The following is a 19,345-nucleotide window of genomic DNA, read 5'->3' on the forward strand; positions in this document are numbered from 1 at the left end:
TTAATTTATGAGTCTTGAATTTGGCTTTTATTTATCATTTCTTTCTAACCTGTAATTTTATTGCTCTAAGCTTTCAATTATAAAGTGGAAATTTGTGAGTGAGTGCTACAAATCAAATGGAAATTAACATTACAAAAATAGTTTTGCCTCAAAAGTTTCTTAAATAATGATCTTTTTTATTTTCTTTAGTTTGTGCCTCTTACCTAAGAATGGGAATTGTGATGATCATAAATACAAAGTTCAACTCATAACTTTGGGTTTTTTCTAAGATTTTGAAAGATTTAAACTTGTTTGCTATATGTATGTATTCAATGGTAGCCTTCAATTTATTTTTGTTTTCTTTTGTTGTGAACTTGCCATTTACACAGTACTGAAGCCCAAGCTTAGTGGGTATGTAACATTATTTGATGGATGCCAGTTCAGATTTTATTTAACATAAAATTGTCACCACACGTCCACATTCATCTTTGTAGGGTGTTGATTGATGCCCAGTTAGGATTACCTTTTTACAGTTCACACATTTTTTCTTAATAGGAATTGAAGTCATTACTTGTCAAGAGCATTTAAATGGGTCAAAAAGGTGTTGGACATAATTCTAGTGTTGTACATAATTCTAGTTTCGTAATGTTTGGGAAAAAGGGGGGGGGGGTCACGCTTCTGATTCTTTGTTGTAATAAAGATTTACTTTTACTGCTACTCAGTTTACTATCTTCCATTAATTTTTTTGCTGCACAAGCTATTTTGAAAGAATTAATACAGTACTTTCCTTCAATTTTAGGTTCGAGCAAAACAAGCAGCAAAGACACTTAAAGAAATGACTATAAAACCAGAAGAAGAGAAAGAAATATTAAGGTACACTAGGCTTCCTGAAATAGCTCGTATTTTACGTACTCTCTTTGTTGCGGAACGCAGGAGAGTTTTACCAGTGGAGCTTGTCCTGGATAAGCTGCGAGACAGCACAAGAGAAAATCTTTCTTCATGTAAGTACATGGATTACAGTTGAAGTAAAATCAATTTGTAGTGAAGGCAGTAGCTCAGAACCTTACTTTCTGAATCACACTGTCAGAGCTCTTATGGGGCCTGTATACGGCGTCTGCTGTTCCATCACTAAATTAATGTGAAAACATGTGGGTTCATGCTTATAGAGCCCAAAGGTCTTTCTTCATGACGTAAGTAAGAGACTGAGTAAAGTGAAATGCATAGATGAGTATTGTGTAGTGATTCATGACTTTATCCCCAGTTAGAATCTTTTTAGTGTTTCTTACATTTGGCTGCCATTTCATCTTAAATTCAGAAAATTCCAGATTTCAGCATCACCTGTTATCGGCCCTGCTCCAAATGATGCAGTGTGGCAGTTGATAAACAGACAACTATCAACTGGTGCATGTGTTATATTGTTTCAGGGTTTAGCTTTTCCTTCAGTTTTTGTGTTTTGAAATGTTATAGATTTTATATAAACACTACAGTTGCTTTTTAAATATCGTATTTACTCTAGTATAAGATGCACCTCCTTTTTTTAACAGGCTTCTTGAGAAAATTATTCTGAAAACCAAATTACAAACTCAGACAGTGGAAATCCAGGGAAGAATATAACAAAAATTTGTGGACTGTTTCCTTTCCTTGTTTTTTCACTAACCAACCCAGTGGTGTCGCTGTTTTCAATCATCTTCACCCTAACAGCTGAAATTTATATCTGCGCCATTGCAGATATTTTGCAGTTTCTTTCAAATATGTTGATTTCTCACGTTGTGGTCACTGGCATCTAAGAACACAGCTGTTTTTGTTTAAATACATATCAGATTTCACTTCTCAGCCAACCTGAGGATGTTACAATGTCTCTTGCTTCCAAACTTATCGTCTGCCTACTGCTTTTCCGTTGGCTGCATAGGAACAGCAGCTGACAAAACCCCCTCTTGTTCCCATCATACATCACGGTGAGTGCTGACAGCATTGCAGGTTTCAAACACTTTTGTATGTCCCTGGTCCATATCCACACTTTTACCATCTCCTGCAGAAATGAATACTATTGTAGAGTATTTGTCCAACTTTTAAGTCAATTCAATTATGACCAGAAATGACTTTTTAGGAACATCTACCACATTTAGATTGCAGTTTGCCTGAATCCAAAGTATGCAGTATAGATTCCAGTGCTTAGTAGGATTCCAGTGCTTAGCAGCACGAAGTAATTTGCTGCCTGCTCACAACTCCACTCCCTGCTCTAACCTAGAACTCGGTCAAGCTGGTATCACTGTTCCACCTCTTATCCTTCGGTAACTCTGTGCCTAAATAAGTGTGAAACACAGACTCCAATATCTTCTAGGGTGCAAGTCATATGTAACAACAGCAACTAATACATGAATAAAAGGTTTCAATCATGTTTCAGGCCAATTTTTGAACTTTCACTCGTCCTGCAATCTACTATTGTCTCAATGATAGGTCTCACCGCTGTAATTTATCCTCATGACAAAAGTAAGTCAGTTTAATATGATTTATTTCATTTGTTAGATATTTCATTTTAGAGTAATTTTCCTTCTTGTTTCATCTTATTGTCAGCATCATGTTCTAAAACTGATTAAAAGCTGGTAACATTTTTACTGGTAGGCATTCTAATGTGTGAAAATCAACAAAATTTCTTATTTGCAACCCACTTGGTAAATCATTAGTCTCTCATAATCAAACAAAGTATTGATCTGGGTTCAGAATCCAGTAATGGTTATTGAAAACCAACATACTTCCACTTTTCAATGTTACATTTATGTAAAAGGCACCATTAAGGTTTGTACATGATATCCATACATTTATGAGGACTTTTATTGCAAACTTGTTCAGATAGAACAAGAGTTTGTAAGACAATAGAATTTTATGCTGTTTCCTCCTGTGTTCCACAAAATTGTCAAATTTTAACTGGAGCAACAGATTATTGTAGTGGCTAGTCCATAGTTTCTTGCATTCCTTTGCACTAGCGCTGCACATGTGATCCAGCCTAGCACTGCCCTACCGAATTCTTCAAACTAAATCTGCACATGACCTCAATAGCCAAAGCTTCATCTGTAAGTAAGTAACTCCCGCATACTCTACTAAACAACTTAAAATTGTTTACCTCCGCAGCAGTAGTTTAATTTATGAATATGAGATGACCCTGTGTTTTTTGAATGATGAATTTGGGAAAAACCCTCATCTTACTATCAGGTAAATACGGTATACTGCATAAGATGTCCATGGGGGAGAGATTTGTTTTGGAGAATTTTTTTTATTTGATTTATACTGATGTGTTCAGGACTATATTTGTAACAGACGTGTTTGTCAACAACATATCCAAATAGAGAAGAATCAATTAATGTGGTGTATTTGTTTGAGAAATAGGGAAGTGTTCACAGTTGGTTTGGAAACCAGCAAAGTAGATACTTAACATACAGGACATTCATTCTGCTACTTTAATACATACTCATGGTGTGTACACTAAATGAGGTAGCATAGTGGTGAAGGCATTGGTGTCAAATTATGGTGGAGCAGGGCTCAAATCTTCTCACAGCTACCCAGATTTAGGTTTCCGTGATTGTCTTAAATCTTTAAGTGAAATGTGAGAATAGTTAATTTGACTATATAAGGCCAGTTTCCTTTTCCAGCCTTTGCAAATCTGAGTTTGTGCTCAGTATGTTGTATTCTTGTCTTTGTTGGACATTAAACCCCAATTTTTGTCTCCTTTCCATAATGTATAAGGACTAATTCTTCACCTTATTTATGACATCTTTCTAGGAGAGCTGGCCATTGTGGCAGAGTGGTTCTAGGCACTTCAGTCCCAAACCACACTGCTGCTACGGTTGCAGGTTCGGCTCCTGCCTTGGGCATGGATGTGTGTAATGTCCTTAGTTAGTTAGGTTTAAGTAGTTCTGAGTCTAAGGGACTGATGATCTCAGATAAGTCCCATAGTGCTTAGAGCCATTTTCGAGGAGATGGTTAAGAGACTGGAGTCATTAGTTGCATGATTGAAATGGTAAGGATTCTACTTATGTGCTTCAAATTAAGAAAGTCGCACACCTTACATTATACACAACTCTTTGCTGCACCACTTCCTCTCTTCTGTAGTAGTACCACACTCCATAGAGGTGCTTCCCAAGATTTCACGTTTTTCACGGAGCAACTGCTGTTGTGCCTGTGTTACCATGGCCATAGAAACTATTTGCATATTATAAGCAAAACAGCTCTTATTCCACTGATTCAAGCTACACCAACTATTTGCTTGCTTAAAAGCATGCTGTTTCCAGTTTTAAAATGCTGCACGTGTCAGATGAAGAAAGCATTGCCGTGCACAAGAACTAACTTGGGTGTACATAAAGGTTACTAAAATATTGTTCGCTTACTCCAAAGGTTAAAGAAATATCTTATTAAAAAGACAACTATACTGGAAGGGGCCTTGAGTAGACATACGTAACTGGTTATTGTATGATTAAACAACATGCTCTTACCGTGTAGAACCAATGTTTAGTTTATGTCATGATATATTTTGCTGTGACATTGGGTTATATGATACTTATCCCTACGTTACTTGTTCTACTTACAGCTGAGCTTCAGGTGCACATTGAGCTGCTGATCAAAAGTGTGCCAGGTTGGGTTGAATTTGAGATGGTAAGGACAGCTAAGTATTTGAGGCTGTCAAAGAATGGTGACATGTCTAAAGTGATGAAACGCTTGGAAACATTAGCAGAAACTAAAAGCTCATTGTAAGCAATAAGACATTTCTCTTTGTGTCTCATGTGGTATAAATCATAGGCCACAATGTTACTTGTGATGTTGTTACATGTGTTGTGTTCACTCACATGTGGGAAGGGATAAAGTAATGAAAACGTCATATTTGTATAGATAAATGTTGTGCAGTCATTCTGGTGGTGTTTGTCCCTCCTAGGAGTGTGAACTTGTTGGTTCTGAGACTTCAAATAAAGTCTTTTAGAACTGATCATGCTAATGAACTGTGTATTTTTCACCATATAAATTTATTTATTGTTCACACACTTTCTTTTTAAAGTCACCATTGTTGATGTCTTACTAAGATCAAGTCTCTTTTTGTGTTTGCTGTCATATACATTTTTCTATTTTGGTAACTTTGGATCAAGCATACTTGTGAGAGGATGGAGTAGGTAATTTTTATAAAAGTGCATATTTATTTTTCTTCTATATTATAGTAAAGATGAAAAATTTGTAATGATTTTTGAAACATTTGTAAGAATATTTTATTCCAGAGGTAGTACAAGTAAATTATAACTTCCTTCTAAATCGGTTTTAGGCTTACATCTACTTGTTAATAAAGTGACATTTCATTAGCAATACCTTGTTAAAAATAAGTGTGTTCAGTTAATTTTATTAAAACTATTTTACCGTGTTCGTATTTCATTCATTGTTAAACATTTCATGATGTGAAAGCACCACACCTTTTTGTAGCCTATTGAAGCCAGTTTTCCATTGTTACAAATGGATCTTTAGTGCATTACTGCAGTGTAAAATTAAGTTGACAACTTACGCAAGTTTCATCAGGGAAACATTTATCTGTGTACTTATAATTAGCTTGCTGTTGCAATTATTTTTCCATAATATACTGTTATGAGCTGTAATTAAATATAGCTCGTACACATCACCTTCTTTTAAGTTTGTTGTAAGAGATTGTCACATATGTTAAGTATGTGGAATATTTTTGACACCAACACTTCCAACTAGTTTGTGGAATCGAGTGTGTTGAAATTACACACACACACATTTCAAATCGTAGCGACATTTTGTAAAATAAGACTGAAGTGCAAAACTTTTAGCTTATTATATTTTGTAATTACTTTCAACTGTAAAAAAGTCATTTGCAAATAAAGACATTATGTAATTTGGTGTACCATTTATTGTCAGATGAAGTTGGACACAGCAGTCAGTTGAAATAATTGCCTGTGGGTATACCAGTTGACGCAATTCCTTGTTTATGCATAAATTTCATGGGGCTGAAGGGGAAAAAATGCACTGTAGTTATAGGTAAAATGTACTTTATTTGATACATATAGGCAGAACAGTTTGCTCAAAATGTATTAGTACCATTTTTTCCTTCACTTCAATAGCAGCATGTACAAAATGTCTGTTATTTACATTGCTGAATACTGAGGGACCAGCACAAGAACATTTAACAAAGTAAATACATATAGGCAATCAATCAATCATTCATGTGTGTGCCCTGACTAGTCATAATACGTCACAACTTGGCAAGCTCAAAAAATTCCATTTTCAGTCAATAGCTTGGTTAATACCATTAGGTTTCACACGGTAAAAGACAGCAATATGAAATAATTGCGGCACTTCATAATCCTCTACTTCTATTATGTTCAAGGAGACATAATTATGTAGTATAACTGAATGCAGTTAAATTGTGCAGGTCAAAGATTACATTTCTAACATCACAAGGAAGAGTACATAAACTTCTGTGCTTTGTTCATAATTTTAAAAAAATCATTAGCCACAATGTATAAGCTTGCTAGAGGGGGCTGGACAGCAGCAGTAGTCTGAAGGAACCAGTCTGGCCTTTGTGTTGTGCATTATGGTAACATATCTGGATAGAGATTTTTAATTCTCTATCAACCTTGCCCCATCACAAGTGTGTAGCAGCACACACTCCCTCTCAAAAATATTGCCAGCAGAGACTGTATGACTGCTGTGAAACAAGACTTAAGTCGGAACAGCAAACATAGCTTTTGTGTCAGCCTCAGTTGTTATCCCTGAACTGGATATGAGACTAGTTTGAGGCATTAGGCACACTGCAGGGAACTAGAAATAATTTTTCGTTTCCATTGAGGAGCACTTTCTGTAAAAAATAATTTTTGGCTTTATCCCACGAACCACGCAAATAACATGTTTTGATATGCAACTGTGAACCTCTAGCAAACAGTATTATAAAAATGTGAGATTGTGATGAGCAATAAGACAGTGTTGCAGTTTGCATCAGCAGATGTGACACCTGTTGATACAGTTTTTTTTTTCTCCAAATACCTTCAGTAACATGACGCATAGTTTAAGGAGAGTTTTGGTGACAGCATTTTATCACAAGATACAGTACTGCATTATTTTGGCAACAAAATGGAACACATGCTACATTTCCCTGTAGTCACCGATAGTAATATGGATAAAGCTAGACAATTTCATACAAAAAGGAAACCAACCATGCAACTACAATTTTATGACATTTATTAGCAGAATTATTTCAAAATGTAATAGCTCCAATATCAATGTAATGTTTTGTGCCTTTTTTTTTTTCAAGTAGGGAAAACTGTCTTACACTGGAAACTCCAGGTGGCAATATCAACAATATAAGGAAAAGAATGGATTGGTACTAACTGTAAAGATTAAACACTGAATTGAGACAGGATTATGATTTAGCTTTTGGTCAAAGCCTTCTTAAGAAGGAAAACACACACACACACACACACACACACACACACACACACACACACACACACACACACACACACACAGAGAGAGAGAGAGAGAGAGAGAGAGAGAGAGAGAGAGAGAGAGAGAGAGAGAGAGATCGCAGATCACAGATCACAGTAGCCACGTGGTTTGAGGCACCATTTCACCCTCCTGCCGGAGGTTCGAATCTTCCCTTTAGCATGAAGCTTTATGCAGAAAAATAATAATTAAATTCAGTAAATATCTGTGCTGATACATTTCATGTTTTATAAGTAGTAGTGAAGAACCCTTAAAATAAGTCAAGAATTTCGAAAAATGTTGAAAAGTGAATATTCTTACATATCTCATTCTTTCCACATAATTAGTTCATTAAAAATTTAAAGTAAACAATTGCATAAAATGTTGGATATTCACATCAAGGTGACTTCAACTGTCCGTAAGTACTTTGATATAATATGAAAGTTTTGTAGCCTATTAAACATGTTAGGTATGCTATACTGTTTTACAAACATAAGTAATGGCCCTTGTAACAAGTTTCATGAAGATTAAAACAAGAACTACACAGATAGAGAGAAAAAAACTTTTTGACCTCCAGACCAGAGGAAATAAATCTGACAATGTTTCAAAACAGCCCATATTCCTGTGCAGGGTGATAGAATCCTTCGGGAATAAGTAACATTCATCTCAAAACTGAGAGAGGTGTGGTAGGGGACAGGTGAATGCTATATGATTACCATAGCATGCAAAAGGTTATCTAAAAGTGTAGTTCCAACTGGAAATATCATTATGCACGATAAGGGAATTAATCTTCGTTAATACGAAAATTAGCAGCTACAGTGAAAGTGCAATTATACTGTACCTCTTGAAAAAAAAGTTACACAAGTTAAGAACCTGCATGCATGAAAGTGAGGAATGACAATAGCATAGCACCAGACTACAGGGGTACTAATGATCTAAAAGGTAGGTGCACTTAGCAAAAGGAAGGGGGGAAAGTAAATACTGTTACACAACATATTACAGTAGTGTAAAAGTGTTTCGTGGGAAGCAGATTCCTTTTTGTGTGCCCCCCCCCCCCCCCCCCACATGTTATGAGGGAGGGAAGAGAGAGAGAGAGAGAGAGAGAGAGCACTGCACTTGCACTTGCTTGCTCATACTCCAGTCACTTAACATGTACACAAGGTCGCTTGAGAGCTGACATTCAAGTAAGCTGTCGTAATGGTTACAAAAGGTTTGCATCCTGCTGTGTGCCACACCAGCCTGTGATTAATTCCATGCTTTTCTAGTTCTCACACATTTACTACTATCAACTGTACGCTTTTGCTCACCAGCTCATTTCACATGTCATTTCTGTAACCTCAGACTACTCACTTGCTCTTGAAACTGGGGTTGCAAAATCACAGTGGCACATTGAAACAATGTTAGGCCTTTAAAGTTCTACCATTATAAAAAATTTCATCCTTGGTTCATGGTCAGTTGGATAAAAATGGTGGGAGGGTAGAGTTTTGTCCTCAGGCTCGTCTGCCAACATACTGGATTAAGTCTATCTCTCTACAGTATGTCTTAGTGTAAGAAAATATTGATGTTGGTTTGTCTGCTGGATGGGGACCTTTTTGTCAGAAATAGGCATGTACTCGAACTGTTAAATCATAACTAAGCCAGATAACATACATTTTTAATACACTAACAGCTAATCTTTCTGTTATGCACACTATAACTACAATAGAGATACCATGAAAACATATAGGCCTACAAAAAGCTCTGACTTAACTTATGCACTGCTCTTTGCTGTTGCCCAGAAATTAACAACAGTCCTTAGTAGCCGAATAACTCCCATCACATTTTCTAGTAATTTATCATAAAATTTCTCTTGCAGTAAAACATTGAAGACACATCTGCAACATTTATTTTTTAGTACACACTTGTGTTTCCATCTGTCTTACACTTATGAATCAGTTTTAGAACAGTCTCCAATTCTGCAAAACATTGGTTAGAATGTAGGAATACCAAAACACATTTTTAATTCATTTTTATGCACGCTGTTCTAGGTCATTAGCTAACAGCATTTTGCAGCACTCTGTGGTTTCATTTACATACGGACACTGGAATGTATATGTTAATGCTTCTTCCAGTAAAAGTCTACACAATGCACAAGGAGGAGGTTAAGCCCACATATACACAAGCAGGATGGAAATGGTATTTAGAAAAGTTAACAAATTCAGACAAATAAATCATTGTCAAGAATATTTCGCATTTCAGTTAAAGTTGCATAAAGTCGTCTTTGCACATCCCTTGAGGCAGGTGCCCTTGCAAGCCCTTCTTTCTTATGCTCTGGATTAGCACAAATGCGAAGCAAAGCTGCTAAAGAGGGAGGAGTATGTTCTGACATTAGTAGTCCAGGTAGAACAAGTGTATTTGATAATGTCCATCCCAGAAAAATTTTTTCACACACTATCTGTAAATTGTTATTCACCACTGGAGCATCGCAGCGCAATTTCTTGAGGTTACACTTGGAACGGCAATCGAAGTAATCACAGTCTTCATGCTTTGTACATTGCTGTCCACCTCCAGTGATATGGCCCACAACTGAACGTGGCAAAACGGAGTCCAGGTCTAAAAACTTGACTCTTTGTTCACCCTTTGTCAATCCGAAGTGACTCACCTTAACATCACACAAGTGAAAAGGCTCAGGCAGATTTGTATCTAGTTCGTCTAGTAGGTCCATAATCATGACTGCCATTTTCACACGACCAGCCCATTCATCACGGCTGTCAGACAGTGATAATATTGTTGGTGCACTTTTAATGGGTTCCACATATTCAACAGCGAAAAATGGCCCACATGTGCCTATCAGTTGTGGGAATAGATCCCTGTCGGCATACAAAACTGAGCACAGATATTCATTATCCTGTAACAGAGCCCAAATATTTTTCATTTCATTATGCCGTTCGGAAATATCATTGTGTTTGGAGAAGCCTAAACGACTGAGCCTTTTCAGCTGATCATTTGATATTGACACATTTAATTTCAGGGCGATAACGTCGCGAATCATCATCTTAAATTCGTCTTCGTTTGGGTAATTTTCTAGGCCGCGAGTTTTGAGCCAAGTTACCGGTTCCGTGTATTCATCCTTTATCCTTTGCGAAGTTTTAAATACGAGACGTGTTCCCTCCCAGTCGGCCGAGAAGACTGCTTCCTTTCCGGCATGAAAAGCGTGGCACTTGAGAGAACGAATCTGTTTGTCTATGCACAGAGGTTTGCATAAATTACCGGTAGCTTCTCCTTTTCTGTATAGTTGGCACTATGTTAGTTTGGTTGGAGAAGAAAGAGAATTATTAGATGTATGTAAGCTAATATATAGTTAGGTATTAGTCGGGAAGTTACGAGAAAAATAAATGTCACTAAGAGATCCCAGAATGTGACTTACCAGTTTGCCAACATGTTGCCAGCTTTCTATGTTTGTACACATTATGCCCCACTGAACTAGATAATACGTTGCTATTATGATCAACAGCAAGCATATTAAAGCACGATAGCGATTATTATACACAATACCAGGGAGTCTATTTAAATGCAGCATTGTTCATATCTCTCAAATCACTACATATCTGCGATCACGGGGAGGAGCTCCGCGTACGGGAAACTTGTTCATTGGACTCGCACAGCTACGACGCCCACTTTGCCAGTGCATCTGTCAATTGTGTATGTCTGGGCTCTTGCGTCTCAAAGACTATACACTCTAGGAGCGAAGCAAGTGTCAGCAACATGAGCAACTTTGGTTCCAACCCTGGATAATCTCGTTGCGGGTTAGGATATCGGCAGTTCTGTCGATTGCACTTCGACCAGTAGTTGTCAACACGAGAAGTGCAGAAAACTGCATCTCCCATTTCTTTTCACAGTTCGTTAAGGAAATGGCGCCGTGGGCTGTGTTCGCAGCTCTGTAGCAGCGGACGCGCTGCGACCGTGGCGCTACTCCTTGTGCTGTGTTTGCCGGGTCAAGCTCTCCCCCCCGTCGCGTTGTTCGGTGCGTCGTCTGCTAGCCACAGCGACCTTGTTGCGTCCTTGCGACAGAGGGCGGGTCGTCTGGAGTGCTGTCGTTACTGAAGAATTTTTCTTTTCATTCTGATTGCTCTTATTTAATAGAACCTGGCGCCGCTAAAGCTGTGCAGCTCCGACAGGTTGGTTCTCTATTTCTCTGCGCATGTTATGCCGTGTAGATAACGTAACGGACAGTTTAGAAAGTTTTAGTAAAAGCGATTAGCAGCGCTTTCGAATTGTATTTTCCATTTTGTTTAGATTAGACAGCAGGGCTCGTTGCTGCATTTTGCTTGACCAGTGCCAACGAAAGATACGCAAATAAGTAATGATATACCAGTTGTCACAGTAACGCTATTTTAATGTTATGTGCATGTTATCATTTTGGAAGCGATTTTAACGCTTATTGACTAGCAATAAAGGTATGATAACCAAAACTAAGGAAAAAAATCAGATTGCACCAAATACGCGCAACTGTTACAGTAGTATGTGGATATAGCTGGCGCCTAAAAATTCTAATAGGCTACTATTGCAGCAAAGTACATCGCGCTTCGTCGTTACACGAAGAATTTGAGGTAATAATGATTTCAGAATATTATTTTTGCTTGTTGGAGGAAGGTCTGCGAACACCGTTCTCAAGGGACTGTTTTGATTTTTGACCTTCACAATCTGACCTCTGTTGTCGCGCCTTCGCGAAGTTGTCAGCTCGCACTCACCGTCACGGTCTTGTAAGTGTTTATAGTCCGACATAGGTGCTCGTAAATAGTAAGCATCGATGTGTGACAGCGTTTCCTTTGTGGCTAACCGATCTCACCATGGAGCATGGTGTTAAATATTTTCTCTCGGTGGACCCTTGTTCGACTCTGTGCCTTATTGTACAAAACGTGTCTCTTTGTGTGGTTTTTAAGGTTATTTTCCAATAGACAGAATATTCCCTCATTTTTTGCTGCTTCGCACGCACGAAAGATATATATCAGGGTAACTGTTCGTTATTAGCTTTCCGTGTCGCTCAATGTCACCGAATCTCCTGACGAAAATTTCAGTGAAGAAATGAGAATAAATTCTCAAATTACCAACAATGGTAATTTGATAGTTAAAGCTCTGTCAACTACAGCTGCAGTATAATCAGTATTTTTGGAAGCTGTCATGATCTAAAATCCAATTCGACAATTTGTAGGTAGACTACTTCATGCACATGAAGACTGAAAGGCCAGTTGCTGAGTAGCTAGTATACAGCGACTCGTACAAATGAGACAGCTCGCACATCCTTTTAAGCCACAACAATTCGCGTCTCAGCACGGGAGAGTGTTATGAAATATGTAGGGCCTGTGGAACTCTAATCTGCGCACAGACTCAAGAGAGTAAATTTAAAATGGTTTAATGATTATTTCAACAACAAAATCATGAGGTGCAGCCCTTAAAGTGGAATAGCAGATGAGGGTCTTATTACGACAACAGGAGACCATAGTTTTCAGTGTCACGTTGCAGAAATATTAGTGTTTCGCAGAGTACGGTATTAAAAGCCTTTTGGGAAGTAGCGACCGCAATAAAAGATTGAACTGAATTTCCTGCAACTAAGATTGCTCTTGAAATAGCCAAGACCAAATGGCAAGAACGTTATACACGAGGGCTAATCGGAAAGTAAGGAACGATCGGTGGCGAAATGCAAACAGCAATCAAAATTAAAACTGTTTTATTTACAAAACCTTCTAGCTCGTTTACATAGTCGCCGCTACGACTTAGACATCTGTCGTAGTGTTGTACCAACTTTCTAATACCCTATCATAGTGGGCAGCCTCCTGTGCTTTCCGACAATTTTCTACGCTGGACTGCAGCTGGTTGGCTGTGCCAAAATGTTGTCTTCAAAGCTGGCTGTTCATTTGAAGAGAGAGTAAAACCAGTCGGTATCGTGGGTCATCAAACACTTACCATCGTAAACGCCGCAGGAGCGTCCTCATTTCCCTTGCTGTGTGGGGCGATAACTGTCATGAAGAAGGAACTGAATTATAGTTACGTTATGTGGTGTTGCTTGGAATAAGGCGACATCTCTCGGCAGGTACCCCTACTTGGCGGGAGACACTGTTTTCCACAGTGGTTTTCAATTCGCGACTGATCGTTCCTTACTTCCCGAATAGGTCTCGTGTTTCTAGACGCTATCGTGCAATCGAATGCACACATGTGTTAATCAAAAAGCACATATATCTAGATCTATATACTACAAACCACCTTACGATGTGTGGAAGAGGGTATTTTGCATACCACTGTCATTCACCCCCTCCCCCTCGCTCACCCCTTTCATGTTCCAACTGGCTTACGTCGCATGTTAGTCGAATCTCTCTCATCTTACCTTCACGTTTTTTTGCCTACGTAGTAGGTAGGCGGAAGCAATATATTGGCCGACTCTTGAAGGAGAGTACACTCTCGGAATTTTTACCAGTAAACCACAACGTAATCCACAACATCTCTCTACAGGCCTCTGTAACTGAAGTTGAAAGAGCATCTCCGTGGTGCTTTCGTGCTTACTAAATGAACCTGTAACGAAACACGGCGCTCTTCTTGAGATCTTATCTGCTCCCTCTATCAATCCTATCTGGTAGAGATCCCAAACCGACGAGGAATTTTCAAGTATTGGTCGAGGGTTTTGTGATCGACCTCGTTTGTGCCTGACCTACACTTCGGATTCTTCCAGTGAATCTCATTCTGGCATCTGCGTTACCTGCGATTAGTTTCATTTGGTCGTTCTGCCGTAAATAGCTCCGTACGCACACTCTTAGATACACCCTAAGATAAAAATAAAAAAATAAAAAGACACCACGAAGGAATTATCCGAATGGTGTGGAAGTTAGGAAATCGTTATATGAACTGTAGATGGATAGACAAACAAATGATTAAAATTTCAGATACATACAACTCGTTGGTCCAACCCTGGCACTGGGCTTGGCAGACACGAAGACAAGCAGTAGAAACTATCGCCTTGAGCAGGCAGGCATTATCTTGCTGAAATGTAAAACCATGTTGGCTTGCCATGAAGAGCAAGAACACGGTGCATATAATTTCGTGAACTTACTGCTGTTCTGTGAGTGTGCCGCGGATGTCAACCACATGGGTCTTGCTGTGAAACGAAATGCCATCCCAGACTATCGTACCTGGCTGTCAGACCGTATGACGGGCTACAGTCACGTTCGTACCCCACCGCTGTCCAGGGCGCCTCCAGACGTGTCTTTGGCCTGGAGTCTCATTGATTCGAGTAGAAGTGTTTTCACTGATGAGTCCCTTTTCTCAATAACCCCCATGACCAGTGAAGACGAGTCTGGAGACGCCCTGAACACCAGTCGGATACCAACTTGGCTCGGTCGTAGGTTCGAATGCTGCGTCGGGCATGGATGTGTGTGGTGTCCTTAGGTTAGTTAGGTTTAAGTAGTTCTAGCTTCTGGGGGACTGATGACCTCAGAAGTTAAGTCCCATAGTGCTCAGAGCCATTTAAACCAACCTGGCTGCCGCTCGCATTACGGTTAGACGGCCAGGAGTGCCATTCAATTTCATAGTAGGACCTCTTTCGTTTTCTACGTCGACGATACTCTCCGCCCCGCTTTGTTGCCCTTTACAGCAAGCCATCCTGGGCTTTCATTTCAGCAAGAAGTGCTACACCAAGAAGAAAAGCAGATGATAAACGGGTATTCATTAGACAAATATATTATACTAGAACTGACATGTGATTACGTTTTCACGCAATTTGGGTGCATAGATCCTGAGAAATCAGTACCCAGAACAACCACCTCTGGCCGTAATAACGGCCTTGATACGCCTGGGCATTGAGTCAAACAGAGCTTGGATGGCGTGTACATGTACAGCTGACCCTGCAGCTTCAACACGATACTACAGTTCATCAAGAGTAGTGACTGGCATATTGTGACGAGCCAGTTAATCGGCCACCATTAGCCAGACGTTTTCAGTTGGTGAGAGATCTGGAGAATGTGCTGGCCAGGACAGCAGTCGAACATTTTCTGTATCCAGAAAGGCCCATACAGTACCTGCAACATGCGGTCGTGCATTATCCTGATGAAATGTATGGTTTCGCAGGGATCGAATGAACGGTAGAGCCACGGGTCGTAACACATCTGAAATGTAACGTCCACTGTTCAAAGTGCCGTCAATCCGAACAAGAGGTGACCGAGACGTGTAACCAATGGCACCCCATGCCATCACGCCGGGTGATACGCCAGTATGGCAATGACGAATACATGCTTCCAATGTGTGTTCACCACGATGTCGCCAAACACGCATGCGACCATCATGATGCTGTAAACAGAACCTGGATTCATCCGAAAAAATGTCGTTTTGCCATTCGTGCACCCAGATTCGTCGTTGATTGCACCACCGCAGCCGCTCCTGTCTGTGATGCAGCGTCAAGGGTTACCGTAGCCATGGTCTCCGAGCTGATAGTCCATGCTGCTGCAGACGTCGTCTAACTATTCGTGCCGGCCGCGGTGGCCGTGCGGTTCTAGGCGCTCCAGTCCGCGCTGCTGTTACGGTCGCAGGTTCGAAACCTGCCTCGGGCATGGATGTGTGCGATATCCTTAGGTTAGTTAGGTTTAAGTAGTTCTAAGATCTAGGGGACTGATGACCACAGCAGTTGAGTTCCATAGTGCTCAGAGCCATTTGAACCATTTTTTTGAACTGTTCCTGCAGATGGTGGTTGTCTTGCAAACGTCCCCATCTGTTTACTCGGGGATCGAGACGTGGCTGCACGATCCGTTACAGCCATGCGGATAAGGTGCCTGTCATCTCGACTCCTAGTGATACGAGGCCGTTGGGGTCCAGCACGGCGTTCCGTATTACCCTCCTGAACCCACCGATTCCATGTTCTGCTAACAGTCATTGGGTCTCGACCAACGCGAGCAGCAATGTCGCGATACGATAAACTTCAATCGCGATGGGCTACAATCCGACCTTTATCAAAGTCGGAAACGTGATGGTACGCATTTCTTCTCCTTACACGAGGCATCACAACAACGTTTCACCAGGCAACGCCGGTCAACTGCTGTTTGTGTATGAGAAATAGGTTGGAAACTTTCCTCATACCGGCAAGTTGTAGGTGTCGCCACCGGCGCCAACCTTGTGTGAATGCTCTGAAAAGCTAATCATTTGCATATCACAGCATCTTCTTCCTGTCGGTTAAATTTCGCGTCTGTAGCACGTCATCTTCGTGGTGTAGCAATTTTAATGGCCATTAGTGTAATATCCGCCCGCACACGGCGAGAGTTTCTTCTGCTTGTCTTTATGTTTGCCAAACAGTTGTGAACGTTTGGAACATTATGGGCAGGACCGTCCAACCAGTTCGCAATTTTGACGACTAACGCGCCATTTAGAGAGAGTTTGACACGACATCCCTCAGGAGGACATCCAACAACTCTATCAATCATTGCCAATGCGCGTAACTGCTTGCATAAGGGACAGACGGGGACCAACGTATTATTGACTTGCTCAGTTTGTGAACCTCTTTAGCTTGAATGAATAATTCAGTTTTTGTGAAATTATAATCCTTCGTTTGTCTGTTCATGTTCATCACATCTAGCGATTTCCATCCCATTTAAAATTTGGATAATTCGTTCGTGGTGCGTCGGTTTTTTCTGTTAGGGTGTATGTAACGGATTTAACTGCTTCCAGTGACTGTTCTGCAATTGTGCAATCATGCAGTAGTGGGTCTGGGTTCAAATGGCTCTGAGCACTATGGGACTTAACTTCTGAGGTCATCAGTCCCCTAGAACTACTTAAACATAACTAACTTAAGGACATCAGACACATCCATGCCCGAGGCAGAATTCGAACCTGCGACCGTAGCAGTCGCGCGGTTCCGGACTGAGCTCCTAGAACCGCTCGGCCACCGCGGCCGACTAATGGGTCTTTCTGCCTATTTATGTGCAATACTTCACATACGTTTACGCTGAGAGTCAACTGCCAAACCCTGCACCAAGCGTCAATGATCTCTACTGTCGGACTTCTCTGTCTACAACAGCATTATCCACGGAAATCCTCATCGAACTTCCGACGTTATTGACTACGCCATTTATGTATGTTGTGAGAAAATGGAAATGTGTGTGAAATCTTATGCGACTCAACTGCTAAGGTCATCAGTCCCTAAGCCTACACACTACTTAACCTAAATTATCCTAAAGACAAACAAACACACACACACCCATACCCGAGGGAGGACTCGAACCTAAGCCGGGACCAGCCGCACAGTCCCTGACTGCAGCGGAAAAATTATAGTCGTCTAACATTTCCTTGTGGGGTACACCTGAAGCTGCCACTACATCTGACGACTTCTCTCCTCTAAGAATGACATGCTGAGCTCTTTTTCCTAGAAACTCGTCAATCTTATCATGCAGTTGGTCTGATACTTAGTACGTATTTTGTTTATCAGACAGCAGTGCGGAACTGTATAAAACACTTCCTGGAAGTCAAGAAAGAGAGCATCAACGTGGACGCCTGTATCTACTGCCTTTTATGAGTCACAGACGAACAGAACGAGCTAGGTCTCACACGACGGTTGTCTGCGGAATTCGCTTTAATTCCCGCAGAGGATGTTTCGTTCTCCAGGAATACATAGTGAAGTCAACGATGTAGGCCTGTAGTGCTGTGCGTCTGTTCAGCGATCGTTCTGGGAATCGGGAATGACCTGAGCCTTTCTGCAATCACTAGGAATGCTCCACTCTTTCACCGGCCTACGGCACATTGCTACTAAAAGAGGAGCAAGTTCTGTAGTGTACTGTGTATAGAGTAGCATTGGTATCCCATCAGGTGCAGTTTCCTTTATTCTGTTGAGGAGTTTCAGTAGATTTTCTGCTACGTGGTCGCTTCTTTTCGATATCTGCTGTTCCGACATTCGTACGACGAGTTAGAGGAGGAACCGCAGTAAGATCTTGGAAAATGGAGTTCAGTATTTCGGCATTCCCTGTGTTAACTTCCGTTTCTATGCTGTTATGGTGTCTAGACAGATGGCTTCGATCTGTTCACTGATTTAATATAAGACCTAAACTCCTTAGCATTCAGTGTCATCTCGTAGATACACTCCTGGAAATGGAAAAAAGAACACATTGACACCGGTGTGTCAGACCCACCATACTTGCTCCGGACACTGCGAGAGGGCTGTACAAGCAATGATCACACGCACGGCACAGCGGACACACGAGAAACCGCGGTGTTGGCCGTCGAATGGCGCTAGCTGCGCAGCATTTGTGCACCGCCGCCGTCACTGTCAGCCAGTTTGCCGTGGCATACGGAGCTCCATCGCAGTCTTTAACACTGGTAGCATGCCGCGACAGCGTGGACGTGAACCGTATGTGCAGTTGACGGACTTTGAGCGAGGGCGTATAGTGGGCATGCGGGAGGCCGGGTGGACGTACCGCCGAATTGCTCAACACGTGGGGCGTGAGGTCTCCACAGTACATCGATGTTGTCGCCAGTGGTCGGCGGAAGGTGCACGTGCCCGTCGATCTGGGACCGGACCGCAGCGACGCACGGATGCACGCCAAGACCGTAGGATCCTACGCAGTGCTGTAGGGGACCGCACCGCCACTTCCCAGCAAATTAGGGACACTGTTGCTCCTGGGGTATCGGCGAGGACCATTCGCAACCGTCTCCATGAAGCTGGGCTACGGTCCCGCACACCGTTAAGCCGTCTTCCGCTCACGCCCCAACATCGTGCAGCCCGCCTCCAGTGGTGTCGCGACAGGCGTGAATGGAGGGACGAATGGAGACGTGTCGTCTTCAGCGATGAGAGTCGCTTCTGCCTTGGTGCCAATGATGGTCGTATGCGTGTTTGGCGCCGTGCAGGTGAGCGCCACAATCAGGACTGCATACGACCGAGGCACGCAGG

At 41.3% G+C, this 19,345-nt stretch overlaps 2 protein-coding genes across 2 annotated transcripts in view; one reads left to right on the plus strand and one right to left on the minus strand.

Annotated features, from left to right (window-relative positions):
• LOC126355186 (DNA replication factor Cdt1) overlaps positions 1-6,300 on the plus strand; it is a 54,781-nt gene extending 48,481 nt beyond the window's left edge. The window contains exons 10-11 of the mRNA XM_050005407.1: positions 779-980; positions 4,562-6,300. Coding sequence (XP_049861364.1) covers positions 779-980; positions 4,562-4,725 — 366 coding nt within the window. The 3' untranslated portion in view covers positions 4,726-6,300. The remainder of the gene's footprint in view (positions 1-778; positions 981-4,561) is intronic.
• A 1,262-nt stretch (positions 6,301-7,562) lies between these two features.
• LOC126355188 (divergent protein kinase domain 1C) lies at positions 7,563-11,339 on the minus strand. The gene is made up of 2 exons (XM_050005409.1): positions 10,859-11,339; positions 7,563-10,732 (listed from the first exon to the last, which is right to left on the minus strand). The coding sequence occupies exons 1-2, from the start codon at positions 11,009-11,011 to the stop codon at positions 9,650-9,652; spliced, it is 1,236 nt and encodes a 411-aa protein (XP_049861366.1). The 5' UTR covers positions 11,012-11,339; the 3' UTR covers positions 7,563-9,649.
• Between the last annotated feature and the right edge of the window lie 8,006 nt (positions 11,340-19,345).

The sequence above is a fragment of the Schistocerca gregaria genome, chromosome 3 (assembly GCF_023897955.1).
Source record: "Schistocerca gregaria isolate iqSchGreg1 chromosome 3, iqSchGreg1.2, whole genome shotgun sequence".
In the NCBI taxonomy this organism is placed as follows: domain Eukaryota; kingdom Metazoa; phylum Arthropoda; class Insecta; order Orthoptera; family Acrididae; genus Schistocerca; species Schistocerca gregaria.